A 12,075-nucleotide genomic window follows, 5' to 3' on the forward strand; every position below is an offset into this window, starting at 1 on the left:
TCTCGCAAAACAGTAATGCAGAAAGACAAGTAGACAGACTGGACTTTCTTATTTTAGATCAGCTGGACAGAGAAGGTTCTAGACGTTTCTCAGAGGCCTGGAGTCCTACAAAAGTGGCCGCAGTTATATAAAGATTATAATTACTGCCGTGCACCAGCCACACTGTCTTGCGAAGTCCTTTAATTCGCAAGCAATCGAAAAAAATCCCAACAACCTACCCCTCTGCTTCTGATCTCAGGGAATATTTTACCTTTTTTTACCTTTACTCAGAACCATCGGAAAACTCAAAACCACATAAACAAATTTAAGCATGTACTCATGCATAAAATAATCCCGATTTACCTGATTTATCCCATTTTTATTCCCATTTCCCTTTCAGATTTTGTATTCAGATTTTTATTTTGGAGACAATTTTTATAACTGTAATAAATAAACGAACTATCCACAAAAAGGAAAATCACCACGGATGACTGCATTCATTTAACAGATGCTTTTATGCAAAGCGACCTACGTTTATCATTTTTTTAAATTAAATCAGGATCAGACAGTCCGTGGAGAAACTGGGGTTAATGGTCTTGCTCAAGGACACAGCAGTGAAATCAGTCTACCAACCTCGAGATTTGAACCAAAGACCTTCTGAACACAGGCACAGTGCCCTAAATCACTGAGGAACACATCACCCCCATTATTTAATAATTCAATATTATTATTATTGTTGTTGTTGTTGTTGTTGTTGTTGCTAGTAGTAGTAGTATTAGTAAGGTTACAGTCATTTTGTCATCATCATGACATCATCATGTTGCCAAGACGACCCTGCACTAAATCGAGGCCAGTAGGCAGTCAGGTACTGCTCACCTGTAACACAGCAGAAGATGCATCATCCTACCATATTTGCAAACTGATCTGTCAGGAACATGTCTCTCTGCTGCTCATGCGATGGGCATGTGCTTGTTTACCTCAAAAAGGACAAGGGCCATTGTCTCATCTTCACGCACTCTTCTGGAAGCAGTGCCGGCTCCCGGGTATCTTCAAAGTGGGCTGTCTGCACGCGAAGAGCAAGGGTCACGCTTGGGTCACGTCCAGGCTGTTTCTCTCTCTCTCGCACGTCTCCAGCCGAGATGCCATAAGCAGACCCCGAGTCCCTCTCCTCACAGACGCGGAGGGACCCCGCAGTGTGTTCGGAAACGCCAGCAAAGGGAACTTCACAAAGACGATCTCCGCGTGGATTTACATTCAAAAGCTCCCGTATCTATTCAGGTACAGATGTTAGGAATTCCTTACACCTAGTCAGGGTCGCCGGGAGTAGAGCCAACACCAGGCAGTGCAGGGCGCAAGGCTAGGGGGAGACCCTGGATGGGATGCTGGGGTGTAGTTAGAAGTTCTGGGCCCCCAGGCAAAGGGTCCCTGTAAAGTGCTGGGCCGCCTGGTTTCTGCAAGGGTATCCATGCCCCTACTGCACCGCTGATCTCAGGTCAGCTACACGCACTATGAGCACTTTAGACATGTCTTTGGAATGTAGGTGAAAACCATAGAATCCCAAGGAATTCACTTGGTTACTGTGGCATTCCTCATCACTAGCCTTTCTTTATTTAAAAAAGCAAGCAAACAAACACAAACAAATAAATAAAAAGTAAAAAAAAAAGGGGAAAAAAAATTAAAATTATTCAAAATAAACTGTAGTTGAAAAGCAGCATTTTTTTCCAGCCCAAACTGAACATCTGTAAATGCCCATTCAGACTGAGACCACCGTAGTGTCTGGTTGTCTGACTTTCACTTTAAGGCAAGGGTAGTAACGTGCAGGGGGTTACGGGCGTAAGCAGGGCAGGGGAAAAGCACCGCAAGAAAAGTGCGGGGCTCGTCCTCGATGCTGGAGTAAAGGCTGACCTTAATGTGGCATAAAACAGAAGAAGGCTCGTTACAGGGAATGCCAGTGTAACGAATGTCTTAAACCGGGGAGGGGGGGCATTGCGTTAGCTTTTACAAGGGTTTAATACTGGGTTCAGTGAATTTATTACCCGGGTCCAGAGATGAGGTGGCTCCTACCGTGGATTTTGATAGCAGCAAGCGTACATCAGGTGAGCTCCCCATCTTGTCATGATCATCTGAAATTTATGAGACGTGTTTATTTTCAATATTTTCCGCGGCTTGGGCGCGCGGTGTCACACACAATAATAAATACTAAATTAGCGCTGTTTGGTTTGTAATGACAGGCTGGGTTTCAGTGAGGATGCGCTTGTTTATACAGCGGTTTCTGCACTTGTTTCTAAACCGATTCACGACGTATGGGAACCAAGTACTTTAACTGACTTGCATGTATAGGTATAGCAATGTATTACTTTGTTCCTGCACTGCTTTTAACTGATAATCCATTACAAATGAGCGTGGTAAAATACTCATCCTGAAATGTCAAGGACGCGAACGAACAGATGGGCTTGACGTGCTTTTTTATAGTTTAAACAGTTGTTTCAGTGAAAGGATATGTTTTTGTGCATAATACTGACAATAGGCGACATCTCTGGCATGCAAGATCCTGGATATTTTACTGCACACACGTGGCAGACTGCCGCGCTTGTAAAGGCAGGTCAACTTTTAGTAAACAATTATACTTATCATGTTAAACAGGCAGCTCTGAATAATTTGTTGCAATAAATGCAAATGTGCAAAAATGTAAATGACATTTTCCGTACCGAGCGTCTAGGCTGAAGCTTTGAATCGGCATCCCATATATTAAACCTTTTGCATCACCTCCTATAATTGCGACCCGTTTAACAACCCATATAGTGTGCAACCGATTAAATAATCATGCTTTATTTTTGACTGGTCTCATACAGAAGGAAGATTAAAGAAGCTGACAGAAGAGATGACAATGAACAGTATAACTCTAATTATAATAGGCTATTTTTTACACTATTCGGTGTAAGGGAGTTTCTAGAGACAAAACATCTAGGAAAATCGCTTTGATTGTGGTTTCTTTCTTAAGAAAGTTTTTCAAAAATAGTTTCGAGCTTAATGGCACAACCCTGAAGCAGTACTTCGGTGTGCAGCGTGTGCATCCCCCATACGCGCTGCTGCATGCCGCAGCATAAAGTCTTCGCACACACCACAATGAAAGATGTCATGAAACCGCGCCCTCCCTAATTACAGTCTTGTTCATTTAGGTTTAAATCATTGCGGTGTGATGTTTCCACTTCCTGATCTAGCCATCAGAGGGCAGGCTGGATATTCTATTAACAGAAATAAATGTAGGCTTCACATAGCCGAAACCTGATTCCAAAATGCTCCATAACGATGGATGAACGAAAAGAAGTTTAAAGTTACCCATCTAGACTGCAGAGCTAGATATATCTGGACCGTTGGTCAAACTATTAATGGGTTTTGGGTGATGGGAAGTCTGGAAATCTAAAGTATGTACTTTATAATAAGCTCTTATTAGAAGCGTTGTCTGTTTTGTTTTTTGATTGATCCGAGGACACGCGCTTACAAATGTAATACCTATGTAATACAAATGTAATAACTTCAAATCCATACTGAACTACTTTGGTTTGATTGTTTAAATCTAGTTCAGTATTGAAACGCGGCGTCGAGTTATGTGGCACATCATTGCACACTGTATTATACTGACACCTTGTGGATAAATTATAGTACAAGTGGAATGCAATTTTCTGGAAAAAGGAAACTATTGTTTTTCGTCTTTTCCCACATGACATGCATGGTTCAGGAGGCATCAGTGATATTATCAAGCCAGGTGAACAGTGAGCCTGTCACTGATTTTATGCTTCAAAATCACACAAAAGTCAACGTTTCTCAGGACTTATGTCAACATTTAAAAATATAGAAAGAAAGAAAATGAACAATGTACAAGTTAGGTGATGTGCACCCAGAGACACCACTAGAGATTTTGGGCTCCATGAAAGCATTTCCTGCAGACCAATGCAGACCAATCCAATTATGTCACGAATCTCTTAGGGCTGGTGTGACTCAGGAACCCCCCACCCCCTTTACGACACCCTTGTGTGTTGGGGTTTAAGATAAATTATTGCCACTCAATCTTAGGATGGGATTTTTGTTATATTGTTTGAAGGGTATTACAGGAACAAATAAAAATTGCATCACGTAGTTTAGAAAAATATTACCGAAAATTCAGAAGAGGAGTACAGGCAGTGTTGGAGGAGATTGGTTCCCTTCCTTTGGGGATACCCTGCCACGTGGTCTGGTCCTTTGTGATGCACAGATAGTGTGGGAACCGTGTAAGAAAAAAATCCTCATTGAATGTGGCGCAGTGTAGGTGCCGCTGAGGGCTTCTCTTTGACACTTTTGTGTAACAACAGCGCGGCTGTTGCAGTTGTGCACCAAAACTCATCTGAGAGTTTGGAGGTGGGGGGAGGGGGTCAGTTGTTCCTTGTGTACCCTTTCCTGTTATTCCACACATCCTGAATCACATTTTCTGACAAAGTCTCTGTTGGAAACGAAGTACATCCACCCTTTACGGATGTTAGGAACTGAGGAAGACATCTCCTGTTTAGGTGTAGATTTTGCTTTACCTAAAAGCCAAGGAAATGATATTAATACCTGATATTGGATTTAACCGATAGGTTGCTTTAATACGCATAAATATTCTAGTTTATTAGTAAGTCTTCAATCCTGGTGAAAGCTGGTGTCAAATATAACCATGATTGCTTTAGGCTATTGGGGGAAGTAAGAGAATTGATGACTTTTCAGACTGCATACAGATTTCACTGATTGCTGCCGTTTTAAGTGCAATTTCATGAAATATGATCTTTTTCCCTGAGTCCGTATGAGTAGCTTGGTTATTCCTGGTGCCGTCGTGGTCCATGATTCTGGAGATAAGACCCTGACGGTATGTTGCATTACTGGGATGACAGAAACATAGGGGTGGATTTCAAGCGACAGGTTGCCTTTCTTGGACATCGCTATGAATCTAGATTAACAGCCTATGTTGAGATTAGGGGATGATGTAATCTCCTGACACATAACAATCTGCCCACAGACAATATGAGCTCGTTGACTATTTATAGTTTATTAATGGGCCAACATAGTGCCTCACATCACCGTGATTGTAGGTTCAAAACCCTTCCTCTGCCCTGTTGCATTGGGTTTGCATGTCAACCCTGCGTTGCATACATTTCCTACTGCAGTCCACACACATATACCTACAGTACATGGACAGACGTTCGGTATGGACACATGTCTTAATTATTGAATTCAGGTGTTTCATTTATTTGTGAAAGAATGGGTCATTCTGAAGAGCTCAGTGAATTCAAGTATGGTGCTGTCGTAGGATGCCACCTTAGCAGAAAGTCAGTTCGTAAAATTTCTTCCCTTCTAGATAAAGAGGCAACTGTAAGTGGTATTATTGCCAAGTGGAAGCATTTTAGGAACAACAGAAACTCAACCACAAATTGACCGCATGAAGTAACGGCAGGATTACCGAGTGCTGAGGCGCGTAGTGCGTAAAAGTCGCCAACACTCTGTTGACTCGATAATTGCGGAGTTCCAGATCTCTTCGTGGAATGGGCTTCCATGGCTGAGCAGTTGCATGCAAGCCTCACATCACAAAGCACAATGTCAAACATTGGTTGGAGTGGTGTAAAGTACGCTGTCACTAGACACGGCAGCCGTGGGAATGATGATTCACACTGCTCCGTCTGGCAGTCTGATGGATGAATCTGGGTTTTGTGGATACCAGAGAACTTCCTGACTGCAGTGTGCCAACTGTACAGTTTGGTGGAGGAGGAATAATGGTATGGGCTTGTTTTTCTGGGACTGGGCAAGGCTCTGTAGTCCCAGTGAAAGGAATTTACTTTCACTTTTCTTAAATTCTTAAAATTCTTAAATTCTTAAAGCTTCAGCACACCAAGACATTTTGGTCAATTCTATGCTTTGTGGGGACAGTTTGGGGAAGGCCCTATTCTGTACCAGTATGATTGTGCACCAGTGCACACAACAAGGTCCATAAAGACGTGGTTTGGTTTGGAAGAACTTGACTGGGCTGTATAGAGCCCTGACCTCAAACCCATCGAACACCTTGGGGATGAACTAGAACGAAAATTATTAGCCAGGTCTTCACATCTAACATCAGTGCCTGACCTCACAAACGCTCTTCTGGATGAATGGGCAGATATTCCCACAGACACACTCCAAAATCTTGTGGAAAGCCTTTATGCCTATGGATTTAGAATGGGATTACAGGATGGGAAGTTCCTGTAGGTGTAATGGCCAGGTGTCCCAGTAGTTTTGTAATGTAGGTTAATTGGTGTTGTCAAGTGGGGGGTCACGAAACATTTTCATTGGGTTATGGATTGTGTGAGTAAAAAAAAAAATTTTTTTTGTAATGTCAGACGTTTGTGGTCACAAATGATGCACTGTGGCCCTGGAAATCATTATTGTTTTATGGCCAGGAACCCCCCCCCCACCCCCACCCACATACACACACACACACACACACACACACACACACGTAGCGTGCGTACTGCCAACATCATGGTTCTTTGTATTTGCGTATACCCTTACAATGATATTGAATAACGACTTACGAACATTTCAAGTTAAGAATGGCCGTTCGGAATGTACCTCATTCGTAAGTAGAGAAGCATCTGTACAAACAGACAAAAATGAATTAATGAATGAATAAATAAATTAATAAATAAATTAATAAAATGCATTGACATGGAGTATGATTGTGTGTGCATTCACAGTACTGTGCAAAAGTCTTAGGCATCCAAAGAAAATGATGTTTAAATTGATCTTTATGTTGGTCTAAAACTTTGCTATTATGCTCGTCAAAGTATGTTAGCTTAGCCAATGCTATTATTTCCACTAACCATACAATACACCCATGTATTTTTTTACTTGACCACTAGTGCACCTCATATATCTAATCAATATCTCATTGACTATATTAACTAATCATGCTAATGAATTAAGTGAGCCGGTGGTGAAATTTAACAAACGCATGGAACGGCTGAGGTGCCCCTGAGGAGAGGTTTGGGAACTGAAGCGGCGTCCATCTAGCCATCCAACTGGATATCAGTAACGTTTTGGAGAACAAAAGAAATTTCTACTAGTTTTTATTGTGTTACTCTTAATTTCTTTATGTTCTAGTCTTGCATTGATTTTTTTGTTCTGAGTAAATGTGTACTTACTGCCCAAATAAACAGCTTTAAACATTGCTTTTCACTGCCTAAGACTTTTGCACAGTAATGTATGTTGCAAGCGTCCCATCCAGAGAGTATCTCTGCTTGTACCCTATGTTGCCTGGGATAGACACCAGGCCTCCTGCGATCTTGACAAGAATAATTAAATTATTATTATTATCTGTAGTATTATATTGCAAAAATTCTGTGTGTTTTAATATAAGTCTAACTCCATACATTTGAAGCGTAAATTCAAGCCACTTAAGCACTATTAAAATATAGCTGAGAGACTGTAACTAGAAACCCCAGCAAAGTGAACTTGACCCTGAATATCTTATTAAAATAAAGGAGTTTCTGTCGCACGCCTTCACATAAACCAGAAACTGCAGGTGGGCTCGCTAGACTGCGCAGACAAAGCCTACCTGAGATTACTGTGCTTGTTTGTTTCGCTGCTAGCATCACCGACTTTACCGGGGAGACTTTGCCGCCTTTGTTCCTCGTTATATAATTTGGGCCGCAGACAAAAGAGTGCTGAGCGACGGAGTCGGGCTTCCCAGCATGGGGCTGAGACGGACCTGGCGAAAAAGGCTTCGCGGAACATTAGTCGCTTTCAGTTTGGTTGCTGGGTGAGCGCTGCGCAATAAAGGGGAGAATGTGGCCGATTAGGGAGCCCAGGTGATTGCCTCACGGGAACCGTGCCGGAGCGGAGCTGGAAATAGGAGCACCGAACACCAAAGGTGGCCTCGAGGCTCAGCGGGGTCAGGAGTGATTGTGCCAGACGGGATAAACATTAGGTGGGTTGGCTTGCCTGTACTGAGCCTAGGTGGCATTTTTGTCTAGACGTCAGTAGACTAGGAGGTGAGCTGATATCCCGGATTCATTCCCAGAGAGGCAGGAGAATGTGTGCCCGCCGTTCAGGGAGGTCTTTCAGACGATGGCGGCTTCTAAGTACAGCATGACCATATTTTCAGGCAAACTGGAACAGGTGCCTACAAATAATTAAATGCAAACTGATGACGTTTAATAAAAGCCTGAATTCCCCCCCCCGCCAAAGCACCCCCTTGTACAGATGTGTTCCGGCAGTGCATGTCCTGTTCTCTGACAGGGAGGTTTCATGCTACAGCCCTTCTCTGATGACGTTCCCCCCCCCCCCCCATCCCCCCTTGTTGTATGTTACAGGCTCCCTGCCAGGGCCCCATTGCCACAACGACCGCACCACCTCTCCTGACCGTAACGGAGACATACAACCGCACCCAGTACTGTAAGTGGCCCTGCCAGTGCCCCAAGACGCCCCCTCGGTGCCCCCCAGGCGTCAGCCTGCTCATAGATGGGTGCGACTGCTGCAGGACCTGTGCAAAGCAGGTCGGCGAGACGTGCAACGAGGCCAACACCTGCGACTATCACAAGGGCCTGTACTGCGACTACAGCTCTGACAAGCCTAGGTATGAAAAAGGAGTCTGCGCATGTAAGTGACCGCAAGGCCATCCACAGGATTCAGCCGTTTTCTGTGGCTTACCCTACAAATTTCATTCAACTTTTTCCTCTATAAATGTCTTTCAAGCTGTAGTCATTCAGCAAAGCCTGTTCTGACTGAGAGGATGTGCCCCACCCCTGCAGACATAGTGGGAACTGGCTGCAAGCACGACGGCGTGATCTACCGCAACGGTCAGAGCTTCCAGCCCAGCTGCAAATACCGCTGCCTGTGCGTGAACGGCGCCATTGGCTGCGTGACGCTGTGCTCCGACTCGCAGCCGCCACTGGTTTGGTGCCAGGCCCCGCGACGCGTCAAGCTCCCGGGTCGCTGCTGTGAACAGTGGATCTGCGACGAGGCCCGACGGACGCGTAAGGCCTCCCCCAGGCACGCTCTGGATGGTACGCGCCTGACACACTTTTACCCCTCACAGGGATGGACCATTTATTATTCCAAGGGTTTTTAGTCAACAGCAGACTAAAAAGAAGTTCCTGTTATGGAAAACAAGAGAAACATTCCCTGTAATCTTGTCAAAAGAGGTGATTGATAAGGAGATTGGCTGGGACCTCACGGCATTTCCCCTGAACGCTGAGATCACCGTCTACTGTGTTTTAGAGATTCTCAGAATATTACTGTGAAACTACCAGGAATGTTGTGTGAGCCTCAGCTTGACACAGCACTAGATCATTTCCCTATATGATATGAGTGATGGTCGTTACATCATGTTCGTTTCCAGGTAGAGCTGCGTAGGATTTCGTCACTTGTAAGACTAAACCTTTTCCTGTGTACTTTGTCTTATTTTTGTACTCGTCTTTTTTACCCATCTAGCAGGAAATGAGTCAGTGTGGTCTATAAAAATAATACAGTTTAAAAAAAAACACGACAAGGGAAATATGTCATTGGCTCTGTTCTTGAAACTGTCTGAAAGCTGTTCTTTGAGAGGCGGTGTGTGCATGTGTGATCTTATTAAGCATGTTGTGACATAGGGTTGTGGGTTTGAATCCTAGCCCAGCTCTCTTTGCATATTCTTGCGGGGGGGGGGGGGGGCTTCTTCCCACAGCTCAGAGACATGTGGAATGACGTCTCCTAACTGCTCTTAGCTGCCTGGCATCTCATCCACGGAGTTTGTCCTCTGTAGCTCCTGAGACGGATCTCCAGATCTGCTTTGACCTCAACTGGAAAAGCAGTTATGGATACTGGACAGAAGTCTTAATATAGTACATATTAAAGTGGTGTGTACATTTAGGATGAGGTTTCAGTGACTTATTCTGCTAAAACAGCCTCACTGGCTGTTAAGTCAGTTGACGGTAAGATTTTCAACGGGATTTCTGGCACTTTCCGGTTTCTTCTCTGGCATAGTGTTCCCAGACGACAGTGAGGTCTGGCAGAAGAACTGCGTGTCCCAGACCACATCCTGGAGTCCCTGTTCCAAGACGTGCGGCCGAGGGCTGTCCACACGGATCTCCAACGCCAACGACCAGTGCGAGATGGTGCAGGAGGCGAGACTGTGCACCATCCGGCCGTGCGAGGTCGACATCACCAAGCACATCAAGGTCCCACCGCCATTTATCACACATACTGTCCTGTCATCCAAAGCTAACTGCATAGCATTTATATTTTTATAGAGGTATATTTTTACAAGCTGTTCTATATGGTAGTTCACACTTAAGGTAAAAACGATTACTGATTACCTTCCGGGAGCTGGGAGGGAGCAAAAATGTGGAATGTCTGTGGATCCCGGAGGACCGGGTTGGGAAACACTGAAGTATAGGATAAAGTGGTTCTCAGACCTATTGTCTGCTGTGCCCCTATCCCATTGGTCAGTATATCTGCAAGTGGAAGGGGGTCCCCTAAAATGAAATTCACCATAGTGAGGTGGTGGTCCTGAATGATAAAAATTTGCTAACTGATTCCTAACTATAAGATTTCTCAAGTGCCTGGCTGACAAATAAAAATTACAGACTTTTCTTTTAGCATATTCAAAAAATAATTTCGGGACCCATAGTTTGAGAACCACTTCTCTATGCGAGAGTGCTGAAGACTGAGACACAGGGACTGTGGAGTGTTGTGTTTGGCATACACTAATTAGTATTGGTTATGGAAGGCTTTTGGTCTTTAGGTCGCTTCGCAATCGTACCCATCATCATCTCTCTTTGCTGTTTTCCAGCTGGGAAAAAAATGTCTCAACATATACATGGAGGAACAGCCACAGAACTTCACCCTCTCGGGTTGCACCAGCACGAAGGCGTACCGGCCCAAATACTGCGGGGTCTGCAAGGACGAGCGCTGCTGCATCCCCTACAAGTCCAGGACGGTGGAGGTGGAGTTCCGGTGCCCCAACGGGGCCGTCTTCTCCTGGCAGCACATGTGGATTAATGCCTGTTTCTGCAACCTCAGCTGTAAGAACCCCAACGATATCTTCGATGAGCTGGAGCGCTACTATGATTACCTTGAGGTGGTGAACTGATGGGCTGGTCTTTTCCCAGGACCGGGCTGCACAATATTACCTTATCGCCTTTTGGAACTTTCTAGAACTTTCTTTCTGAAGGGTCCTAAAAGCGGTAGTAGCAAAGCTTCCTGACACTTTATTTTTTAAAGTTAATTGAAATCAGTTAACGAGCCACAAATTTTTGAAAGGAAAGGGAATTTCCTTACCATTTTTAGAGGCATAAAATTTGTAAAGGGTCTCAGCGGCCATCTTTTTTCCTATTGGAAAATATTATTCTTAATATGCAGGTATAAAGGGATTTAATTGAACAACATTGTCCGTAGCTGGATATGATGTTTGCCCTTATCGCGACCCATGTTTGTATGCGTGCCTCTCTCATTTCGCTGTGGGATGCATGGTTAGGCGGTAACCTTGGATGCCTTGAGGGCTCAGCCGCCCCAGGTACGCTTGCACTCTTGGGCGTGGTGAGAACTCCGTGAAATCGGAGCGTACCGAACTCGTGACAAATCGATGATGATATTGCACAGCATCTCTCAGTTCCCCTGTGGGAGCTTGTATGCCCATTCAATTCTCTTGATATTTATTTATCTATTATGACCATTATTAGATGATTAATACACAAATAACCTTCCTAGATGCTTGTATCAGTCAAGTATTAAGGTTTTATTAATTTCTTATATTCGGAGTTGAATAGAATTGCTTGTCTCGAAAAACTGTCATTAAAAATCGTGTTTTTGCAAATTCCTATCGGGGACTTGAGTGGTTTAACTATATAAATAAAACGTGAAAAGCAGCAAAGCGATTTTGTTTTCATAACTCAATATATTTTAACAGATATAATGATTAGTCAGGGAATGATACAACCGGAGGAGGTTACAGAAGCAGAAACTGGTGAAACTGAGTTGTATTCAACTGGCACTTTGTCCTTTTGTGTTTGTGGGCAGATTGAACAGGCTTTCAGGAGGATGAGCCAACGACTTGTGCCCTTTCAGCAGGGCTTT

General features: G+C 44.0%; 1 protein-coding gene across 2 annotated transcripts; it reads left to right on the forward strand.

Annotated features, from left to right (window-relative positions):
- Nucleotides 1-1,790: 1,790 nt before the first annotated feature.
- ccn4a (cellular communication network factor 4a) lies at nucleotides 1,791-11,872 on the forward strand. 2 transcript variants are annotated; one of them, XM_048993553.1, is made up of 5 exons: nucleotides 1,791-2,075; nucleotides 8,334-8,619; nucleotides 8,772-9,026; nucleotides 9,985-10,178; nucleotides 10,793-11,872. In XM_048993553.1, the coding sequence occupies exons 1-5, from the start codon at nucleotides 2,028-2,030 to the stop codon at nucleotides 11,090-11,092; spliced, it is 1,083 nt and encodes a 360-aa protein (XP_048849510.1). In that variant the 5' UTR covers nucleotides 1,791-2,027; the 3' UTR covers nucleotides 11,093-11,872. The 2 variants fall into 2 exon arrangements, with proteins under 2 accessions (XP_048849510.1, XP_048849509.1); XM_048993552.1 differs by having other exon boundaries at nucleotides 8,334-8,596; nucleotides 8,716-9,026.
- Nucleotides 11,873-12,075: the final 203 nt, after the last annotated feature.

This window comes from Brienomyrus brachyistius, chromosome 23, assembly GCF_023856365.1.
Source record: "Brienomyrus brachyistius isolate T26 chromosome 23, BBRACH_0.4, whole genome shotgun sequence".
Classification (NCBI taxonomy): domain Eukaryota; kingdom Metazoa; phylum Chordata; class Actinopteri; order Osteoglossiformes; family Mormyridae; genus Brienomyrus; species Brienomyrus brachyistius.